The sequence below is a fragment of the Glandiceps talaboti genome, chromosome 12 (genome assembly GCF_964340395.1).
Source record: "Glandiceps talaboti chromosome 12, keGlaTala1.1, whole genome shotgun sequence".
Lineage (NCBI taxonomy): Eukaryota > Metazoa > Hemichordata > Enteropneusta > Spengelidae > Glandiceps > Glandiceps talaboti.
The window spans coordinates 7,653,461-7,677,407 of record NC_135560.1 but is presented as its reverse complement, the minus strand read 5'-3'; the positions used below and the strand labels follow the sequence as shown (position 1 = coordinate 7,677,407).

Sequence of the window (23,947 nt, the reverse complement as noted above, 5' to 3'; positions counted from 1 at the left end):
TGTCTATTTTATACTTGATAAAGTGACCATATGGATGACTGGTATTCATTTTGGATTTTCAATTTGTGTATAACAACTTAAACAATTTGAAAAGAAAAATATGAAATTGCATTGACAGAGTGCGTGATTGTAGATAAAAAAATTACAAAAAGGTAGAAAGTAACAATTTTATGATGCAATAAATACTGTAGTCCTAGATATTTTCGCTACTAGTAAAATTTGTAATTTTACAGTCTGCAACTAGTTCTCAAAGATTAATTTTGACTAATTACCAGACTGGTACATTGTTTTCATATACAAAGAAGGCATTTTAGTCACTATTTATTTTGTCATTTTTGTTTTCAAGCGAAAATAAGTGTTCAGTGAAAATTTCCAGGTTTACAGTATTTTACATATTTTTTTTTGCAATTTATTTTAAATTACATGTTTTTTAGAGTAGATTAATTCCAAAATAAACTTACAGACCGAATTCTCATCCATATAACCACATGCAAATTAATTTTCTCGACGCAATTGAATGGAAAAGAAAGACAAAACTTTTATTGTACACAGTAATATACTTTAAAAAGCTGAGAACATTTACAAAATATGTGTACACACTCAAAAATCTGTTACTATTATATTACAAGACTGTCATGAAGTGACAGCTAGGGGACACATATAGTGGGGTGGACCTACACTGGTCAAAGGACATTAACGGTGCTAAACCAAGATGAATCTTGCTGTAACTCCCTAGCTCGTTTTACAAAAATATGTAAATATGATAGGTTCCCCTAACTGCAGTCTTGCTGACATGTATTGAAACTAATTGACCATTACAAATAATTATATAAGTATATTTACAAAGAGGCTATAATTCTGACCAGCCAACCAGAATGACATGTATATTTGGACATGCATATGAAATATATTTTCATATCTCTGTCAAGATATCTGCAACGTAAGAAGTGTCAAAAAATTATACTTTGGTATTCTTGTCAGAGTTTGTACTTTCCTTTCTTTCAGGTGTAGATTATTTGACTATGACGGCACACAATACTGCCACAGCACAAAAATGTGCCACAAAAGTTCAACTAGGGTATCTTGGATCAGGTCAAGGGTCAACTGCATAGGATCTATCCACTACGAAATTTTTCTGCCTTCTTGGCATCACCAGCTGCTGCTGCTGCTGCTGCACTTTGACTATCTCTGTATTTCTGTAAAGTCTCCACCTCTGATCTTAGCTTGTACCACCTATCCTGCATACGTACTTGTCGAACACTTTGTTGTGATAACCTGAAAGTTAAAAGTTCATCAATTATTGTGTATGCATACTTATATGGACTATCATGTTCTCTATATAATATACCACAAACCTCAATATTTTCCCTACAAGAAAGTTAAATGTGGTATGTCATGACCACACACATGAAACTTTAACTTTACCTGTATACTTTAAACAACTTCATCCTGATTTCTAACATATCTCTTTCTTAAGGTAATACCTGGCAATGCATAGATTATCACACCTTGTACCTTACTATTTGTAAGGAACCCTGGTAATAGCCTGGAATCCATGTGGATGGTTTTTTTTTACTCGAATTCTGTTTTTGTGATGGGAAATCAAAATTTGAAAACCCCATCCGCATGGATTCCAGGCTACCCTGGTTAAGTGATTGGGGAACTCAAGTAAGTTGTACTTGGTTATCACCGTTAGCATAAAATTGCACCAAAATACCAAATTGAAGGTAAACTTTAGTGATACATACCTCTCCACTAAAAGATCCTCCACTCTCTTATCTGCTGTGACATGCACCATGTGTGGTTGTGACTCTGGAAGTCTCTTCCAGTACTTGTCTAGAGTTGGGAAAGAACGCAACTGGAACACAAAGAGTGATGTCATACCACTATTTGGTATGTAGTCTTCATTGGGATCTAGTTGAGTTCCTGCACAAAGAAAACAGATTTTATCATTTTCAGAATCTGTGTATTTTGAAGTCAATTATTTTCTTATGTTTTTCAATGCAGACAACTGTCTGAACTGAATTAAATTGAATTTTCGTCAACATTCATAATGGTAGCTTCAGTAATTTGCTTAGGGTAATGTGTGTTTTCATTTGCCTGTGGTGAGATAGCCATGTGCATATATTTACTGTGAAACCTCATATTCATGGGGTTACCTACTCTTTAAAAAACAAAATCATTTGAAAGATGTGTCATTGAGGGTGCTCAAGAAACGACAGCAAAATGGAACACCCATAACAAGAAATATGAGTGACCTAAGGGGGCTTTGTCATTACAACTCACTAGATGAGTAGTGACAAAAACCCTCAGGTCATGAGTATTTTCCAGCTGAATAAAGAAAAATATTGGTGAACAACATAATTATATGAGCGCCAGTAATATCAAAGAAAAATGGGGAAAGTAATGGTAATTTTGAACATTTTGACTCATATATCGAACACAACAGAACAGTGATGTAGACATGCATTGTTGTGGCATAGAATAACCAGGGTATAAATTCCATTTTTTTGTTCAACTTGGCTTGTGTCTGGTAGAATGATAAACATGTTCTCAGCTTACCTTTAATGTATAACATTTGTCCTTCTGCTCCAACGCCTACTATAGGAGACCACGGTGAAGTAGTTTTATGTGTTTTTGGTAGAGTGACTTCACACAGTGTTTGACATGTGGTTATATCATGTAACATAGCCTCACTATTCTGTTTGACAATTAAAACCTAGTGGTATACAAAGGAAAAAAAAGTCATGTTACGACATGTGTATGAGAAATTTGTTAGTTTGGGAGATTATAAGGTGTCTTGTGCTGCAGTCAAAATTAAAAACACAGCATGCTGTCATGTATATTGTTGATACCATTGTCTCATATGAGGCATGTTATGTATTCATTTAGCAAACAGATAATAGCAGAGTCTAAGTGATCCTGTTTCACAGTACGGCATGGCTGAGAGTTACAACTAGTATTGGTATCACAGCTCCTAATTTTTGCAGCGGAAGTATTTGTATCCATACAGAAATAATTAAATAGATAAATAAAAAAAATAATAAATAAACAAATAAATACATAGTGCATGATGAGTTAATCATGAACTTTACAACATAGAAACTTGTCATGTGTTGTGAGTTAGCAACATTTATGTAATATGTTCATTGGAATAACACCAGAGGGCGCTATTCATTGGAAAGGTTGTAGTTCTTGATACATCCAATAGCATTTTACCTCATGCTAGAGGGTCAAAATAGAACGAGAAGGTTGACATATTCTCAGTACCTGTAATAGCATTTCACCTCATGCTAGAGGGTCAAAATAGAACAAGATTTATTCTTACACACACCTTGGTGTATAGTGTGTGGCACAGAAGAGAATGTGTCGACAAGAAATTGAATGTTCACGTATGGATGGTAAAATTCCAAATCAGGTACCGAGAATTGAGGAGACAAAATCTATAATACTAACCACATGTGGAATTGCTGGCAATGGTTCTATCATGGAAAATGACTGTTCACTGTTAGATTGCCTGCAAAAATAATGTGAAAAAACAAGTGTCAATCTCCAAATTGAACAATGGTCCTAAAGAATGTTCATGTCATGCCAGCTGGACAAAATATCATAGTAAGTTTCAACAAACATATGAATGAGTACTTCCGGTTAAAACAAAGTCAAATTGTTTAATTTAATTCTACTACTGGTAAGACTTCTAGATACAAAATGTTGAACTTAGAGTGTCTCGCTACATTATAAATTGTTCTCTATGTATGCTTTGTTAAGTACAGGAAGCAAATAACCCAGATTTCTCCACTTATATTTACCAAGGTTCCAAAATTTAAGTTAAAACACTGTCAACCCACTCGTTACCAAGGTGACCAAACCTTAGCAGAACACTTGTCTACTTACCGTCCACTAACGGTGATAATGTTGAGGTCATCACCACCTCTTCCACATGGTACCAGCTGTACAGTGCCATCAGTAGAACCTACCAGTAGTCCTGATGCTGTGGGTGTTGGATATGGAGGGTAATCGGCTAGTGATTGGGATAATACACTAGGATTCAGAAAGTGGAGGTAACTGATGTTGCCTGTGGTTGTCACTCGATGTGTTGTTATGGGAACACCTAGGATTAACAAAGGTGATGGTTTGAATTATTATTTTTTATTCCACTTTATTTCCATATACAATCCCTTGGAGATGTGATTTTTAGGACACAAAAAACAGAATATGAAGAGCGCCCTCACATGGTTAATTTGATTGGTGGCAAAATTGACAACAGACAATGTACCAAGTGGTCATTCTTGAAAATAGACTAGTGCCACACAAGGGCACCCCATATTTAGGAAAATTTACAGCTAAAATAGCATGCAAAAAACAGTCAACAAAATGCAAAAAAAAACAGTCAACAAAATGTGACTTTAACAAGTCCAGGAGTTCCTGACAATAATGTGACCTCAAGCAAAGTAAGTAGCATCTTTGGACTTATTGAAAATGCCATAAACTTTTGCCATGAAATACTGGAAAAAAAATTTTTTCTTCAAAAAAGCCAACAGTACTCAACTATCACAGTTCTTGTCCAAAAGCTGCTTCTGAACAGCACTCCTAGTGACGAAACTATAGAATCTTTTGTCTTTCTGATAGCTGGCATTGTATGATTCATGTTATTTATGCTAAAAGGTCTGGTTACTTACCTATATATTTGTCCCACACAACAACAGTTCCATCTTCCAGTCCTAAAGCAAGCAATGAAGTATCTTGACTCGTGGCAATAGCTGAGATTGCACACGCATTGGGCCACAACATATCTGGTTTGTGTTCAATATCTGTGGAAAGGTGAGTTGAAAACACATCAAGAAAAAATCGCAGACAGAAAAACAGAGTGACAGTTACAGTCGTGTCGGTCACCCTCATTACCATTACCCCTCTCAGAAGTCTAATGAGGGCAAATAGTCACAGAGTACAATGAAAATTTGATGATATTTCAAATACATAATTAACAACACTCCTTATTCCTTTGGGGTTTTTGTAGACTAAACAAACACATTTTCATTACCGATGGTTTGTCACCTAGTGCAAATGTCTACAACTTACAAGATGATATATTTATATTCGTGAGTATGTACAATTTCATATGTACAAACACTGGCACGGCATGAAGTTTGTAAAATATACACAGAAAACTACTGAATGCTTAACTAACACAGTAAATATCACAGACATCTATATCATGACTAAAGCCAACTCATTCCTTGTTGAGAGGGAAATAGTTCATATGCATCACTAGCAAAGACTATGTTCTAACTAACAATATGGCATAGTTATGGTACATCACGAGAAGAGACTGTTCTAACTAGATATAGCAAATAGTTGATATATCACTAGCAAACACTAACTAGCAATAGGAAGTAGTTAAAATTATGAGACTAACTAGCAATAGGAAGTCGTTATGACACTAACTAGCAATAGGAAGTAGTTATATCTCAACTATATATCACTAGCAAACACTGACTAGCAATAGGAAGTAGTTATGACACTAACTAGCAATAGAAAGTATTTATGACACTAACTAGCAATAGGAAGTAGTTATGACACTAACTAGCAATAGAAAATAGTTATGACACTAACTAGCAATAGAAAGTAGTTATGACACTAACTAGCAATAGAAAGTAGTTATGATACTAACTAGCAATAGGAAGTAGTTATAACACTAACTAGCAATAGGAAGTAGTTATGACACTAACTAGCAATAGGAAGTAGTTATAACACTAACTAGCAATAGAAAGTAGTTATAACACTAACTAGCAATAGGAAGTAGTTATAACACTAACTAGCAATAGGAAGTAGTTATAACACTAACTAGCAATAGGAAGTAGTTATATCTCAACTATATATCCCTAGCAAACACTGACTAGCAATAGAAAGTAGTTATAACACTAACTAGCAATAGGAAGTAGTTATGACACTAACTAGCAATAGGAAGTAGTTATAACACTAACTAGCAATAGAAAGTAGTTATAACACTAACTAGCAATAGGAAGTAGTTATAACACTAACTAGCAATAGGAAGTAGTTATAACACTAACTAGCAATAGGAAGTAGTTATATCTCAACTATATATCCCTAGCAAACACTGACTAGCAATAGGAAGTAGTTATAACACTAACTAGCAATAGGAAGTAGTTATAACACTAACTAGCATAGGAAATAGTTATAACACTAACTAGCAATAGGAAGTAGTTATAACACTAACTAGCAATAGGAAGTAGTTATAACACTAACTAGCAACAGAAAGTAGTTATGACACTAACTAGCAATAGAAAGTAGTTATGATACTAACTAGCAATAGGAAGTAGTTATAACACTAACTAGCAACAGAAAGTAGTTATGACACTAACTAGCAATAGAAAGTAGTTATAACACTAACTAGCAATAGAAAGTAGTTATGACACTAACTAGCAATATGAAGTAGTTATAACACTAACTAGCAATAGAAAATAGTTATGACACTAACTAGCAATAGAAAGTAGTTATGACACTAACTAGCAATAGGAAGTAGTTATAACACTAACTAGCAATAGAAAATAGTTATGACACTAACTAGCAATAGAAAATAGTTATGAGATATCACTATCAAAGACTATGTTTCAACTATTGTTTGGTAGTAATTTTTGCTGCCTATTAATGATACCTATTGTATTGAAGTATACTTAATTATCACTTGCTGTAGACAGAACTTGACTCCAGTATTCAAATTAACAAATTCCATGACATAACAGTGCATGCTAAATGTCATGAAAACCTGATTATGGAATCAACAATGGCAGGAGATGACTGCCATCAAACATATGAGTACAGGTGAAAGTGTGCCAGTAGCAATGCAACAGAGTGATAACACAGGTGTAACTAAGCAGACAACATGGGAGGTGGGGTGGGGGGTAACTAGCGACGTTATCGAGTGTATCACTGCAAAATTCGCATGTCAGATTTTCTATGATGTACCTAGTGACACTGCAAGACAGGGTGATTATGTGGTTACACACATGACATATGAAGCAACATGTCCCACAATACGCACTGCCAATACAAGTGAGTTGCTCAATACATTGCCAATATAGCCTGTGTTTGATCAGTGTGTTTACATAAGTCATTGTGAAGCTGGTGTACAAGATGGAAAAACCATTATGTGGCCTAATACAGCATCGGTATTTTTGTAATACATACAGAAAATGAATTTATTTAGGCTTTGATGAAAAAACATCAAAAAATTTCTGAGCAGACTTGAAAAATTATCTGATGAACATTTTGAACATCCTTACATGAAATGAACATGACCTTGTGGATTATATAAAGATTTGCTGATCAGATCTGCTCTCATGTCAATTAAACTTGACCAACTGTACTATGTCAAGAAAGAATGAGAGGACTGAAGGTGCTTCCACACTTAACTTGCACAATATGTAAATAACCTATTCTATATCTGGTAATGTATTAGTCTTGGTTACCCAGACTCTCACCACTGGGGCTCTACTATGAGGCCACCCAGACAAGAGTTGTGGCAAACGTAATCCAACATTGCCCACTCCGGATCGCTTTCTGAGAGCAGTGCATGCTGGGGAATACTTCACATCTAACACAGGCAGGCTGAATGATCAGGTACCTTCGCAACAGGTTATCATATCTCAAATGACTGATACATCTTAATTACGATGAACAGGCCTCGTAAGACCATTGTTCATGAAATGGAAGAAATACACTCTGTGACTTCCGGTGCAGGCGACTTTGGATTATGTTTCTCCAGACCTTCATCTGGGGGGTCTCGTAGTAGAGTCCCCAGTGGTGAGAGTCTGGGTGACAGATACTAGTAATGTATAGATGTTATACATGCTATTGATATGTTTCCTTTTAAAAAAACTACTTGGATTAAAGTGAAAAAGTTGTCAAGAAAATTGAATTCAATAATATAAATGTTACTGATAACAATTCTTGCAGTTATTATTGCTGACACAGCGAGATGGACACTCTTACAGACCCACACCCAAATCTAACAACATGCACATACATGCACCCAAAGAAAACCAACCCCGCAAATGCACCCACAAACATGTACACGCCACAAAAACACCCTCCAAACATGGAAACTAAAATTTATCTGTTACAGGGGAGGAAAACTCATGCACTGTTGTTAGTAAAAGCTTTGAATGATAGTTTCTGGCAGAAAACTTGATCAGCTGGTTTGTGAACACTTCACCTCGGCAACATACAGGCAATAATGTCATTTGATGATAAGACATAGGGTGAAAAATACAAAGGAAAGAGTGTCTGTAAAGTGATTGTAACACTAACTCCCCCAAGTGTGCAGGTGTCTGGGAAAAGACGACAAAATGGGGAGAAGTGAACTTACCCACAATACTAGAACGCTTGTCGGTTGGAGCTTCACACAAATATTTATAAAGAAAGAGAGAAAAAAATATAGAGACCATATACAGTGCATTTGATTATCATTTAGGCATGATGTATGATTAGTGATGAGAGCAAGTTGCCATAGAAACACATGGTTTTCTGTTCCTCATCTTTCATCCTCATTTGGAATGTAAAAGGATACATGGTAGATCATAAATATCACAAATATCATAAATGAAAGAGTGGTTATGATATTCTCAGAGGGCATTCAGTTTTTCAAGTTTTTTAATTTTCTACTCAAAATTGTTTTTTGATGTGGCCTTTTCCTTAGCTTTTTTAAACATCAAAGTAACATATCATTCACTATAAATATGAGAAACCGGAAACCAGCATCCCCCTTGGCGCTAACCATGTCAACCCTCTAATCCATGCATTATGGTTGGCTCCAGTTGTCATGGCTACATGCCTAATATTTACATAATGCGATATTCATTTATCGCTATGGCAATGACAATGGCAGTGATGATAATGATAACAAGGAGAAAGAAACATATGACAATGATGATGATCAGTTGCTGAAATTTGAAGTTTGCATGCATTATGACCATATACGTTGCAATTTAGAAACAAAGACATGCATTAATTTATATCTAGTGTAAAGTTTCAATCACCCAGCTTACGTTTTTGATAGTGTACAAATTAACAATTTTGCTTTACCCATTACATGAGTTGATTTCTCATTTGGTTGGTTTGTTACTAGGGAAAGTAGTGTATACTAAAATAGTAGATGGACTTTTGGCAAGCTAACACAGACACAAACTACAACTACTATGATTATACCATGCTTATTGCAAAGTTGAACAAAAAATATGGAATACTCTGGTTGTTCTATGTCACAACAACGCGTGTCTATCTCACGTTAAAACGTCACTAATTCTTTCGTGACCTAAGGGTTGTCAGACGAGTAGTGACAAAGGCCCCTTAAGTCACTCTCATTTTCCTTGACTGAAGGATGAAAAATATTGGGAAATGAAATCTAATTACGACATGTTGATATAAGCTATCAACAGCAGTTGATATAATTACACTCAAAATAGGGTGTTGCCCCTGATAGCCATTTTTATTTTTGATAGCGATCTTCTAGTGTACAGTTTCAGGGATTTCCAGTGGTTACAATATCGTGATTACAAGGTGATTATAGCCTGCATATAATTTAAGGACAGTGCGTGGCATTCACCCTCTTGTGTAAACTACGATATGTAATGATAGTAGCTTTAGTTTGTGTCCATCTCAGTTTGCCGATAGTAACTTTTCCGCACTATTATTTTCATTAGCAAAACATACGCTATATTATTAATGTTAAAACTTAATTATGTATCAAAACTTGCTTTGAAGTACAGAATTTTATGAATCAAAATTATTGATATAACATCCAAATATATTCCTAGAATGAAATTTTTTTTTTTAAGATTACATATTTCACCTGCATATGACTGACAACTGATTTGTAACATTTCAATCAAGTCTATGTATACTATTAATATTGGAATTTGTGTCAAGAAAATTTTAATTATGAATTTTGGATAAGTTTGATGGTCAACTTTATTGCAACTTTGGTCTTCTGTGATAATAAATATGATCGAATTTATGGAATTTCAACAGCAAGTTTTTTTTTGTATTGTTCAGCGGTTTTTGGTAAATTTAGGTTCAGATTATACCTACCTTTAGCAGTTTTTAGCAGGTTATAGTGATAAAGATTGGTACTGCCAGTCCATGCAACTGCTACACTGTTTGGTCTGCATGCTGTAGCAGCTGACTCTAAACCAGCAGGTAGCATTCTGCCTGCATTCAGAAATACTAAGTTGGGATATTGCCTGTTACAGAAAACAAACAAATGTAAGAATTCTTACGGATGTGGCTGCTTTACCGATACAGTAAAAATCAACACTTAGAAATACTAAGTTGGGATATTGCCTGTTACAGAAAACAAATGCATGTAAGAATTGTGTTGGGTATGGCTGTTTTAGCCATACACTCAAAATCAACATTTAGAATTACTAAGTTGGGATATAGCCTGTCAAGGGAAAAACAAATATCCATGCTCGGAAGAATATGGGTACTTCAGTTGTATACTAAAAATCAAAACATGCAATATCATGTCATGAAAAAAAGAACTCTGTTTTCGCATACACTCAAAATCAACATTTAGAAATACACTACATGTATTACTATTAAAGTCACGATACTGTAAACCTAGATATTTTCGCTACTAGAAAATTTTGCGATTTTACAGTCTTCAGCAAGATCTCAAAGACTAATTTTCTCTAATTACCAGACTAGACTGATCTATTGTGTTCATGTACAAGATGGCATTTTAGTCACTACTTATTTTTGCACTTTTGCTTTCCAGCAAAATAATTGAAAATATGTCATGAGCAAAAATTTCCAGATTTAAAGTATTACCTGTCACAGAAAATAGACAAACAGAAGTTGAATTATGACGGTTGAATGGTTAGAGTTGTCAGTTTCGAATCTCCAAGTTGCTGATTCGAGCCTCACTGCTGCCATTTGTTTCTGAATGGCAATAGTCCTTGGGCAAGATACAAACTTAGATTGTACTCATACCAATACATCTTGTCATAAGACACAAGACATAAGACCTGGAAAATTCATCGAATCAAACACTGCTTACTGAAATACATTACCTTGGCCTTCCTGTATCCTTGTCAGCATCTTTTGGTAGAAATTGTAGGTCTTTTTCATGGTGGATATTGAAAGCAGTTTTTCTCAATTCTAGATGAGGTGTTAATATGACATGGTTACTTCCTGAACCAATCACTGTACCATCATCTATGGTCTTGAAAGCATTCTGTGCTGACGATGCATTGTTACCTATATTTTTAAAAAATAGCGATATTGTAATGAGAGAATTATTTATTTATAAACCATCCATCAGGCATTGCCCAATAACAGGAGGAGGGTTCAGTGTTAGTGCAGGAGGAAACAAGAGTACCCGGGGAAAGTCTGTGTTGTTAGGTAGAGTCAAACTGAATGACACTCTTCTTACTTACAGCGTGGTAAATTTAATCAAACCCTGAATGGGTTCGAACCCTGACCACAGTGGTAAGAGGCAAGTGGTTTAACCACTCGGCCACCGACAACCCAAGTGAATTGTAACTGGAAACAGAGTATCATCTTGCTCAACAAAAAGTCTTATTTTATTACTACATTTTATCACCTGATGAAAACAATAGAAGTGAAAGAGAATTTCAATTTGGTGTTTTTTGGCAATCACACTAATGTTAAACTGTAAAATACATCTTGTCGTTCTGCCCTCACCGGTCTCCTTTCTCATAATTTATGTGACGTGATATCATGAAATGACTCCAAAACCCAATGTTATAAAAATACCTTTATTTCCTGGATTCCCCTTTAAATCACTCTATGAAAAAATCTGTTACGATACATAAATACATTATAATACGCTTGGCACATCTGTCAGCATACATCAAGTGAGAGTTTTTACATAACCAGATTAGTTGACTCTTGTTGGGACAGACAAAACATATTTCAATCTTCTCCTACTGGTAAACTAATGTCCAGATAGAAGAAACAACAACTTAGAGCTGCAATGGTTGTTTGTCCAGCTGTTATAGCTTGTCTTGCAACTAAAATTCTACCACAGCACATTCATTTCTACTATAATTCTGACAACTCTTCCAAGAAGATACAGTCTCAACTACACATATAAAGGTTTTTTTTCTTCACTATTTGGGCTAATAAACTTACCAGTCAGAGGAACTGGTGGTTTGATTCGTAGCACCATGGACGGTTTAGATAGATTGCCAATATTAATCTGAGCTACACTTTGAGAAGGTGGAGCAGCTGAGGACGGTGGTAGGGGTGATGCTCTTGGTGACTGTGGCTTTGGAGAACTTGGTGACTGCAAAAAGAATGTGTTTTATTTAGATAACATTCAACTCATCAAATCATATCATATCACATTGCATTGCATCGCATCACACCACATCATCTCACCTCACATCACTCCACCTGTAACTAAAAGATTTTTTTGTTATAAAAATTTCACCGAGAACTTTACTGACATGTTAATCCGCATCAAACACCCAACTTGTGATATGATGAGAACTTCAGTTGCCATGGCAACAAGTATGTGTCAAAATGTTCATGCTCTTGCTGCATTTTATATAGTCTATCAGCTAGCTCTCGGATGTTCTTCCGATAAAATACGACACACAGCCGAACAACGCTATCGAGGATGGAACATCCGAGGTCTAGCGAATGTCATCAGGATATAAATAACTGCCAATCAGAGAACCGTATTAGCGACAAGCACAAACAGAGGACAATAGCTAAATTTTCATGCATATTCATCTTAAGGAGGGGCTTGTAAAAATAACCACCAATGCGTTAACTAAAATGTGTGAATGACAACGTCTACACACTCATCAAACACAATTACCAAAAACTGATAAGACATAGTAATGACATAAATGTGTTTGTCAACACCTGCATGCAGAGATTGAATATATTAAAGTATACTAGTATATATGCATATATGGCCCAGCCCACCGCTTATCGTAATCTCAATGGAATGTCCGGTCTGAAAATGACATTCGCTAGACTGTTCGGGCAAGCCCTCAGATGCGAACTTCGTTCGCTTATAGTTATAGCATCGAAAGAAAGCCCGAACGTCTAGCAGCAAGACTACATTTTATACTACTAATCATGTCAATTTTGCCTCAAGGTCAGAATTATAAACTCTTCCTGATGACAAATTTCCAGGTAAGTTTGTAGGCTGCACATAGAATTTTAACAAATTAAGCAACACTACCAAATTGCCTTGAGAAAAAAAATCACAAAAAATAAAAATCTTTCTTTTTTTTAGTTCATCTTTGATAGTCTTTCCTGTTGACTGTTGTATTTGATACTTTGACTGTGAATCTTACTGATCGTGATGTCCTTGCTTCATTATAGACAGAAGGGTACAACGTAAGCTGCATTACTGGGACAAGCCATTAGCCAAGCAAGTGGACTTGTTATCAAAGAGTACCAATATTTACACATGTGATGATGGGCTCTTACATAACACAAGTAAACAGCTGTAAAACCTCTATTCGGCCGTCTGCATGGACTGCAATTGAGGCAAACCTTATCTCCGTCTTATATCAGTTGTTATCAATTTATTAGGCTATTATAAGTAACGCTACAAACAGCTTTAGAGATGCAAACAACTTTTATGACACCCGTTTTCGCCAGGCAAGCCCGCGGGTTTGTTGCACTTGGACCGCTAATGGTTTGTGACTGTCATGGTGTATGTCTTACTAGACTGTAAGATATGTCATCTTGCTGTGCCATCATCGGCTTCTCTTTTGAGAGATAGGCCAATGCATGAGGGTACCACAACATGTCATATCGTACAGAATACATGTATGTCTTACCTGACTTCTGCTTCCAGCAGTTTTGTCTAATGCCTCTAGACTTGCAGCAGCTACAGGACCTTCTGATGGATGACTGAACTCAACACCACCATCAGCACCATCAGTTTCCTGTAACACAAACAAAGAAATAACGGTTTCATAGTCAGTAATGAATCATCTTTGATCAACATACTATCTAAGAAGGCTTGATTTATGAACTCCGGATACCTATAATAATACCTTATTTCATGTTAGAGAATTAAGTTAGAAGTTAGAACAAGAATGTTGACTTATTCCCATGCATACCTATAGTAATCCAAGTTTAGGGAATGGAGCAGAAGTCATGTTGACCAAGACATCAAATGGTCATCATTATTAGGTGCCTATAGGTGATGAAATTCTATTTCAGGTGACAAGAATTCTACAAAATTCTGATGAAAAAATTTAACTCACATATGTTTCTTTGTTATCAATTATAATCCATACATACAAAATTAGCCATAGTGGTCAATGATCTAAATGAAAATATTTAACTCATCCCACTTTCTAGGCTTATATTACAAAGATACAAGTTAAGAAAGTGAGATGAGTTACCAAAAACCACAAGGAATAATAGCAGTTAAGTAATTTCTTCACCACTGTAGTGTGACTTACTGTTTTCTCCACTGGGGATGGCGGTTTTGGTGGATGCTGTTGTTTTAGCATTGTGGCATGAGCAGCTTCAAATTCTCGTATCCAATTGTCACGAGGTAGTTTGTGGATTTCTATCCAGCAATCTGTACCATCTGTATAAAAAAAATGCACTATCAGTCAAAGTTATCATACATATCCACCTTGTCATTTTTGGTCCTGAAAAGATGACAAGGTGATTGCAGTTTTAAATATGGAAAATAATTTGCTTTAGTAGTCTCTACACCCATGTACACTTGCACACATGATGATTTCAAGTTTGGAAGCAGATTTCACAGTCACTGAACAATTAAATGTCATATTCTGGTTATCATGAAAACAAAAAATTGTACAGTTTTAGCCACTGGGGGCACTATTTCACAGCAGGCTTTGGCCTGAAATGTTGGTCAGAATCATTCAGAACCATAGCGTACAACAGACTGTAGCGTACCAGACTGATTATCTGTGAACATGTCCTGAAAATCAATGGGTAGCACTACTGTAATTTCAAATTGTGGTAATTTTGTTGAGTTATACTTACTTTCAAGAGTGATAGCTACATAGTCTCCTTCATGTGATAACTGACACTTGGAAGCCACTGTCTTGGAACTGCTATCACTTTCATTCATAACTTTCAATAAATGAAGACCTTCAAAGGCACAGCAGAACAATCTACATACACCTACAAATATAGAAACTTAAAGTCACTTACAGGTTTATAATCTAAAAAATCAATCTTTCTTATTTCAAAACGACAGAATATAGGTGTAATATAAGGTAAGCAAAATCTGAGGGGTAACATTTGCAAAATATTTTGCACCATGAACCCTCAAAATGCCAACATGCCCATACACCATTGTAGTAGAAACCATAGACCCTCCACGTCAATTGACACACATTACCTGAACAGACCCTAACACATAACTCAAATATCAGTCTGTCTGCTTCTCTCCTTTTTTTTTGCATTTGAATTTCAAAATGGGTTTGCGCAAACTATGGCATAAACAACTCATTTTACTTTGTTTGTTTCTTTTTTAGTGTTGTAGGTAGCCTGTGTCTACTCATAGACCCTCCACCCTGGTCTACTTATTTTCAGTTTTTCCATAAAGAGATTAATATACAATTTTCACACATGTGCAGAAACAGTCAGCAGCAAAGAAATACAAAAGAAAGGAAATCACCACGGCTAGTTAAACTTGACCTACCCATATCATCAATGGTGGCTATCAGGTACATTTGTACTGTCATCAGACATACATGCATACCGGTTATTTCAACATTATCTTCTTCCCACTGACCCAGTCTACTTTGACTGGCAGCATCAATAATGGCAAGACCATTTGGTAAGCCTGTAAAGATATAGCGGCCATCTTTGCTGTCTGCTAGACAAGTAGAAGTTCCACAATCCTGTCGATAATAAATGTAGGAATTATAATTTCATTTCATCAATGAACAACACAGTGCAGATTCCTTGGGAAGATGTCCTGAAAATCCTGTGTATACATGTAGTTGGATGCACTCAAATAAATTGTGGTGGCAGTAGCTAGAATAGTGTTTGTAGGAATGGACAGGCTTCATAGATATAAAATGTATAACTAACAAACCCTACATTAAAACACATAATGTCACATAATAATATTTTGCTTGATTCTAACTCAAGTGCAAATTTTGTTATAAATTTATACAGAATATCCTGCAGTGACCTCGTGAAAGCAATCATTTGCCTACGAAAATGATAATGATTTCATCTTAAAATACGTTTCTATTGTTTCTGCAAATACCTGTCATACAGGTTATTAATACACTATATTTCATAAATAAATGAATAATAAATTATGTTAATAACACTTAATACAAAGATGGGAATAACAAATAAATACATGCAAGTTAACAAATACAAAAATACACATAAATTCAAAGTGGGTAATTCGGAAAAACTGTGTTCATTAGAATTTCCAATGGAAATAATTATTTATATCAGAAAACAAAACTCTAAGTTCACTTGAAGTTGATGTACAAATTTGTAAACAAGTCAAAATTGCAACGATGTTTACATCAATGCACTCACCTGCATCTGAACTGCACATTCATATTGCGGTGGTCGTACGCGGGATTTTTCTTCTAGCCTCACAGCTTCTCTACTACTTACTATTTCCCATACATCATCGACAAGATAGTTCAGGAGTTTATCAACCATACGAAATGGTTGTGGAAGTTGGTCGTGCAACTGTTCGGGATCAGTGAGAAACTCATCATCGTCGCTCAAAAGTTCACTCAGCGACGGTGGAGTTATTGACAGCAAGTTTTTCCGAACGTACACCGGCATTGTTAAGGTTCCTCTACTAAGATTTTTGACGAAAAATTACACTTAATGTATTAAAAACGAAAAATACTTGTTTGTCATTACAGTACAGCTTCGCTGCTAGGACGCCATTTTCAATCTAGCAACGAGCTCACGACTTCTCGACGATAAGTCTCGCAATGAACGAGATCACTGATAAGCGCGAGAAGACCTGTGCTGTGCCCTTTGTTAGTAACATTTTATTGGTTTCGTCAGCAAATAAGCGGGTATTGACTTAACTGTTTTGTTATCTTTTTCTGTTAAACAGCATATCATTGATATGTTTTGATATACTAGTTGTAAGGGCATAACACCGAAAGACGTCAAAATATCGGACAAACAAAGGTCAACTATCCTGAAGTTCATTGACCTCTGCTCCGATTACTCGATCACCTGATCACCTGCTACATTCTCTTGTCTCTTACTCGACATGTCTCACTCACAGTCACACCTAGTAGTACATGCAGTTAGCTAATCAGTCTATCAACCAGGGGATTAGTTTTCTTTTTGACGTGATTGGTGTGTTGCACTTTGGACGTTGTAAAAAGCAGGGGTCGCAATGGACATTGTGAGTGCTATCGTGAAATTAAATGCCCAGACTTCAGGAAGGGATAAAGTGTGCAGGTAGGTACCGACCGGTAGATTTCATGTGATTGTCTGGGCTATGCTGGTCAGCATGTCCTTGAAACCGATAAATGGAGGATAGACCCTAGATGTACAACATCTATGGATAAAAACCCTTGATGTCGATGTCCTAAACGAATGTGCTGTACTTCAATGTATTGCCTGCAGTACAAACTTGCTTGCATAGGCTGAGTATTACATGCAGAGTCGGGCCTCGATTGTGGAGGTGCCCCTTTCCAATTTTTTCTACTATTTCTAGGGAATTGTCTGAATCGACTAGTCCCGTACTAATACTCATTGTTTAACCACGTTCAGTATTTCAATAATCATACCCCCAACCCCCACCCCCAATACTGGTATTACTACCGTACATGATTATCTCAAATGGAGTGTATCATAGTCTGGATGCCAAATGTGATTTCTACCCAAATCGTAACGATACTGTAGAGGAACTAGACTAACTTAAAGGTGTATCTTTACTATAAAGTGCCATAAATTGCAGCCTTGAACATGATTTCAGTAAACCATACACTATTAAGAAATCCCATTCATTACTTGTCTAGATATATCATTCTTTTTCTATTCAGCACAGTTCGCTTTAATCCAAATTCCTTTTCAGTGTAATTTCTTTTAACTTCTTTTTTATTTGCACATATTTTTACTTTCAAATGTTTATATCATCACAACATGATGTACTATAATTGCCATTGTGTTGATGAACTCATCCAGTAAATGAAGTAAATCACGTTTTTATAAAAAATAAAAAAATAAATGTGAAATGAGTAAGAGTTGTCAATAGCACAAAGAAAACATTTGCATACAGTCCCAATTATTCTTTCTTTCATTTTGAAAATAGTAAATCACGTGATGATGATGACGACGACGACAATGATGATGAGGACGACAACAATGACGACGATGACAACGACCATAATGACAAAAATTATTATCATGACAATCAATGTGTCTACATCATTGCTTTTGTGATGTTTGAAATATCAGTCAAATGTTTAAAAAAAAAAAATTTTTGTATGTGCAGGTATACTCAATATTCTCCAATATATTTCTTCTTTCAGCCATATTCATATCGTAGAGTTTTTGTCACCTTCCACACATAGTGACATGGCCACTCTTATTTTCCAAACTCATAAATAGGAAAATATTATGGAATATATAATTAAATATTGATATATTCTTGTTGGATATTCTAGATTTTTCCAGTATGGTAGTAAATTTACATGGTCCTCCTTGAAAGGCCTGGGAAAAGATGAAGAATTGGTGCTAAAAATAAAGAATTTGGAGAACACACTTAGTGCAACCAGAAAATGTAAGTTATTCAAATTAAAAAGCAATATACATATAACTTCAAAATAACCCCTCACAATAAACTACCAGGTAAATCTAATTACAATGAAAAAGAAGGTGTCAAAATATGAAGGAGTTCAACCTGGTTTACTTGAAATTATGGGATGGTCAGTGTTTTTGCTAAGGGAGGAAATAGATAACATCTACTAGCATTCCCCATTTCTTTACCTGGGTTCCCAAACAAAATTATGGAAGATAGTAACAGAAACTACATCATGCCAGTTTACGTTTTTTCCTCCTTTTTGTTTCCAAGGTTACCAAATCTTATCAAAGTAGTGAATACTTTGACAACAGGTGTCATGTCATTAATGTTTTGATGTTAAAATTCAAAATTTAAAAGTGCGATGGTGGAGACCCCAAAATCAACTTGATTGGATTTATTGTACCATATTATGTGTATAGTTTACACAAATATATTTATAATAATAATAATAATAATAATATGTTTATTGCATTTCTAGGTCACTAAGTTTACAAATAGCGAAAAAGACATTTCTGATGACAGAAGTGTATTTTTCTCACAAATACATTTACCCACATGACATGTGATTCAATACTATTCAGAGTGTACGATATCATTAAGAATAAATCATTACATGTAACAAAACAGTTTCATAAAACATTCCAGTTGCAGCTAGTGCATTTTTATGTCTACTATTTTATATTATATCTTTGATAACCATCACCACTATTGTTTTATTACTTTTATAAGTTATAAATCAGGGTTATAAATCAGTTAAATCTCTAAGTGTTGTAGAAGTTGTCAACTGACACATAGCAACTGATTGATTATACAGGACAGTGCTTGGTGGACAATGGCTAAGTTCTATACCCTAGGGGATAGTATGACCTTCAACTTTGACCAACCTAGCAAGCAAGTGTCAGAATAGAGGAATGTTTCTGTGTTAAGTTATCTTTGTACTACACATATACTTCTACAAGTTGTCATAATCATATCCAAGTGCACATTAACATATTAGTAATATGCACATTGGAAATATAAAATCTTAAACTTTTTTTCGTTACTTTGGTCAAGAAAATTCAAACCCACTCTCAGTTAAAATCAAGAGGAAATATCTGAAGTAACTACACAAATTGTTTTGTAAATAGTTTTTTTTTTAAATTTGAGAATCCAATATACTGACTGAAAACCATGTGCTAACTCTGTTTGAAAATGAAAGATTGAATGTCCTTGAAAATAAGACAATGAAACCCCAAATTTCTTTCATTATTTCAAAAGAAATAGTAATAAGCTTTCATATGGTAAGTTTGGAGAGATTTGATTCTTTGATGATCAATCTAGCATATGACAACTTAGTATTTAATCAGTTGTCAGTTTTTACAAATTTACAAACTGGAAAGACTAATACAATACTGTAAAGAATGGATTCAGTTGATCATCACTGAGGTAGAAGACATATTACCTTGGCTGTTGATCTTGTAAGTTATCAAGGTCAAAGGTCACAGATGTCAGTATTGTATTAAAATAGTATGACCAGAACACAAATCAACGTAGTCTAGTTACTAGCAGATGTCATGAGTTGGCGATTTTGTTCATGGAGGTTGACCATGGATACACAGTGTATCGTATGATTGTAGTTTGTTAATGTAATTTTATTGTCAGTGTGTATATATTTGCCAGTACACTAGTCACCCATTCAGTTATCCTGTTATAAAAGTGACCATGAACAACATTTGTATTCATTATTGTCTGTCAGGCTATCCTTCTCAGTCTAGACACTAGGCAAATTTTTCCTAGGGTGCTGGGTGCTTACCCTTGGGATGTTCTGTAGCCTGTTTACTGTGTTGTTGAGATACATCATTAGCTGATCATACCTCCCTAGCCCTCACAATCAACATGTTGATAACGAGACTAGTATAAAACAGGCTAGATGTCCTGTGTAGTTATTAGACTGTTTCATGGCTAGCCTAAAATCTAATCATGTGAGATTTGGCTAGCCTAAGATCCAATCATGTGAGATTTGGCTAGCCTAAAATCTAATCATGTGAGATTTGGCTATACCTAAAATCCAATCATGTGAGATTTGGCTAAACCTAAAATCCAATAATGTGAGATTTGGCTATACCTAAAATCTAATCATGTGAGATTTGGCTAGCCTAAAATCCAATCGTGTGAGATTTGGCTAAACCTAAAATCCAATCGTGTGAGATTTGGCTAGCCTAAAATCCAATCGTGTGAGATTTGGCTAAACCTAAAATCCAATCGTGTGAGATTTGGCTTGCCTAAAATCCAATCATGTGAGATTTGGCTAGCTTAGAATCCAGTCATGGGGATTTTGGCCTCTTGCATTTCCTCTACCATGCCTGGCATTTCACTAGTGGCTGTTTACTTTAATGAAGATTAGGCCAGATATCAGATGCAAATTCATACTGGGTTTTATTCTTTCCTTCAGTGAGCTGACATAAATAGCGCCACCATGTGGTGAGAACCAACATGAAAGGTTTAGCAATATGATTTAAATATAATTACCATACCATATTCAATTATTGTTGCAGAAAATCATATTGAAGTTTAAGTTTCACTAAATGGTTGCTAGCAAACTGCCAGACATGGTAGGGGTAGAGACAAGAACCAAAAATCCCCAAACAACTGGATTCTAGGCTATTTCATGGCCGGAAGAGTACATAGTTAGTTGAATCTTTGAAAATTAATACTGTAATTTTTTTTTGGCAAACCTCTTCCAACTCTGACATCAGTACATTTTAATTAAAATCTGATGTGGTGAATACGGCTCGATTTATTTATATACCTCTTGTTTCATTCGTTTATTGTCATTTTCCCCCCATTGTTCCAGGAGTGATCACGTAGAAAGGTGACTGTCACTCCTGGGACAACAAAATCAAAAACGAATAACAATAAACAAATGAAACAGAGGTAAAAAAGAAAGAAATTGACCCATATTCACTTCATCAAATTTTTATCAGATTGATCTCAGTATACCCTTTTTCAAGGTGGTATACGTAAAATATGAAGCATGTTTGTGATTCAATGTACTTTCTTGTTCAAGTTGTTGTCCTTTCCAGAAAACCAGAAGACAGTCATTATTCTGTAACTTTCAATTTTGTTATTTTTACAGTGCTGAGATTTGGTAAAAGTTTTGACCTGATTCAAGAGACACTGAAGACCATTCATCTGCCGGATATATTTCTACGAGTCACAATAACCTTGGCCAAACTCAATCAGGCAATATATCTCCTGGTAGATCATGCACTCTGGGCTGAAAAAACTGGTCTGCTCCAACTCGACAAGAAATACTACAGAAAATTGTCTGCCAGGTTTTGGCTGGTAACTTTGATTTTAAGTCTTGCGAGAAATCTCTATGAAATCTTACTCCTTGTCAAAACCATGTTTAGATTATACAAATCCAAAAAAAGTGATGACAGTGGGAGTAATAACAATCAACGGAATTGCTATGTGACTTCAGGGGGTGCTACAGTTGATTCCATAAGTGCAGGTGTATTACAGGTTAGCCTTGTACGCAGATGCCTTCAAGACAACCCTCCCTTGGCTCTTGATACTCTTAAGAATTGCGCAGATATTTTTCTACCTCTGTCAAGTTTAGGATATATAAGATTGTCGTCCGCATTGCAAGGTATTTTAGGAATGATATCATCAGTTATTGGTGTTATGACTGTCTGGAATAGTGATTACAAACTAAGGCCTTAGATTTTATGATATCAATGGATACAACAGTAGATGTGTGGGTTCCTAGTCTGTGAGATATGACGTGTCATGTCACACCTATCAGCCTGAGCACCCATGTCGTACAGAGTGGGCTGATTATGGCTGAACGTATCTTACAGTCTAGTTGGGTCTAGTGGACAATCCAACATTTTTTTCAAGAACTCCACATTAGCGATATTTGACATGAACTAGATAACTGTATTGTTATCATTTTCCAACAGAAATGGATAGTGATTATTCATTGTTGATGTTACTACTGTAAAAATGAATGGAGAGCAATAGGGACCAACAACTCAAACAGGTTTTACCAAAATGCCATCACAAAACAACAAATGCTCAACTTACACATGTGTGATGCAAAATTTGTTGTGATGTAATTGCATGGGGGGAGAGGGGGGGGGAGGTGTGGCAGCTGGTGATACATTTGTATGGGGGATGTGTGGCATCTTGGAATTCACAAATTGTCTTTGTTACTGTCCATTTGTCTCAGATTTGACATATGTGAACACAACTGACAGAACTATGATGTCGCCAAAATCTTCCACTTATTTAGCCTTTGTTTGTCATATATGACAGTTTTGATATAACCCACCTGAAATATTGTCACCTACATTGTATAATACACTCGACCTACTGAAATAAATGTCAAATCTTGATTGATAGTGATATTTCAGTGTGACAGAGTTAGATCAAATGAATACATTTTAAACACAACAATCAATATAACCAGTATTCATATGCAAATCTGAGTTCACTTTTGTTCAGAAACCTGCATGACATAGTAATAAATTACTTTTTGTGTAAAATAAGAATATGCACACTATGGGTATTGGCTGATTGTGTTTTGAATCTTTTTTTATATATAGAGACTGTACTTTGCAATATTTTATACATTATTGTGATGAAAATTTTCATCTTTTTCCAACAGGAACGTTTTTCAACTCTTAAATTTCTTGACTGTGCAATATTTATATTAAAATGGGAATTGTGACTTCTTTTATCTTTCAAGGGTTTAATCTCCGACGATAACAAAATATAGCTTCTGTCTTTATTTTCGTCTTCACTTATTTTGAAATTGACATATAGAAAGTGATGAAAGCATGTTTTAATTGTATTTGATTCTAGATCAAAGTTGACTGCAATAATGAATTTAAACTCAAAATAACAAATGAAATATTCTATGTTATGTGGAGAGAAAAGTGAAGGAAATTAGGATTTGGATAGGTATGACGTGATGGGGCGCCCTCACTCATCAGTCAACCCCTCTCACCAGGAGGCCAGTGAGGGCAGTATAACTCTGGTGATAAGTTCATAGTCTAAGATTGACTTGCACTTACAAGTAAGTATTTAGATATTTATAAAGATAACACAATAGGCATTATGGAGAATTGTAAATTTTTGAGAATTAAATCA

At 35.3% G+C, this 23,947-nt stretch overlaps 2 protein-coding genes across 2 annotated transcripts; one reads left to right on the top strand and one right to left on the bottom strand.

Annotated features, from left to right (window-relative positions):
• Nucleotides 1-575: 575 nt before the first annotated feature.
• Nucleotides 576-16,913, bottom strand: LOC144443695 (WD repeat-containing protein 93-like). Its single transcript, XM_078133235.1, has 15 exons — nt 16,567-16,913; nt 15,704-15,905; nt 15,040-15,180; nt 14,484-14,614; nt 13,851-13,958; nt 12,178-12,331; nt 11,094-11,280; nt 10,111-10,262; nt 8,390-8,419; nt 4,680-4,811; nt 3,895-4,111; nt 3,457-3,517; nt 2,563-2,719; nt 1,749-1,926; nt 576-1,275 (listed from the first exon to the last, which is right to left on the bottom strand). The coding sequence occupies exons 1-15, from the start codon at nt 16,822-16,824 to the stop codon at nt 1,116-1,118; spliced, it is 2,268 nt and encodes a 755-aa protein (XP_077989361.1). The 5' UTR covers nt 16,825-16,913; the 3' UTR covers nt 576-1,115.
• A 485-nt stretch (nt 16,914-17,398) lies between these two features.
• Nucleotides 17,399-22,516, top strand: LOC144443844 (peroxisomal membrane protein 11B-like). The gene is made up of 3 exons (XM_078133414.1): nt 17,399-17,463; nt 18,675-18,790; nt 21,927-22,516. Exons 1-3 carry the CDS (start codon nt 17,399-17,401, stop codon nt 22,514-22,516), a joined length of 771 nt encoding a protein of 256 aa, XP_077989540.1.
• The last annotated feature ends 1,431 nt before the right edge of the window (nt 22,517-23,947 follow it).

Bases quoted from the DNA above. Each gene is read 5' to 3' on its own strand.
- LOC144443844 (XM_078133414.1), top strand. From the start codon at position 17,399: ATGGACATTGTGAGTGCTATCGTGAAATTAAATGCCCAGACTTCAGGA. The intron at 17,464-18,674 runs GTAGGTACCGAC...TGGATATTCTAG, and splicing joins GGAAGGGATAAAGTGTGCAG to ATTTTTCCAGTATGGTAGTA. The intron at 18,791-21,926 runs GTAAGTTATTCA...TTATTTTTACAG, and splicing joins ACTTAGTGCAACCAGAAAAT to TGCTGAGATTTGGTAAAAGT.
- LOC144443695 (XM_078133235.1), bottom strand. From the start codon at position 16,824: ATGCCGGTGTACGTTCGGAAAAACTTGCTGTCAATAACTCCACCGTCG. The intron at 14,615-15,039 runs GTAAGTATAACT...TTTTTTATACAG, and splicing joins TGTAGCTATCACTCTTGAAA to ATGGTACAGATTGCTGGATA. The intron at 8,420-10,110 runs GTAGGTATAATC...ATTTGTGTGAAG, and splicing joins CCTGCTAAAAACTGCTAAAG to CTCCAACCGACAAGCGTTCT.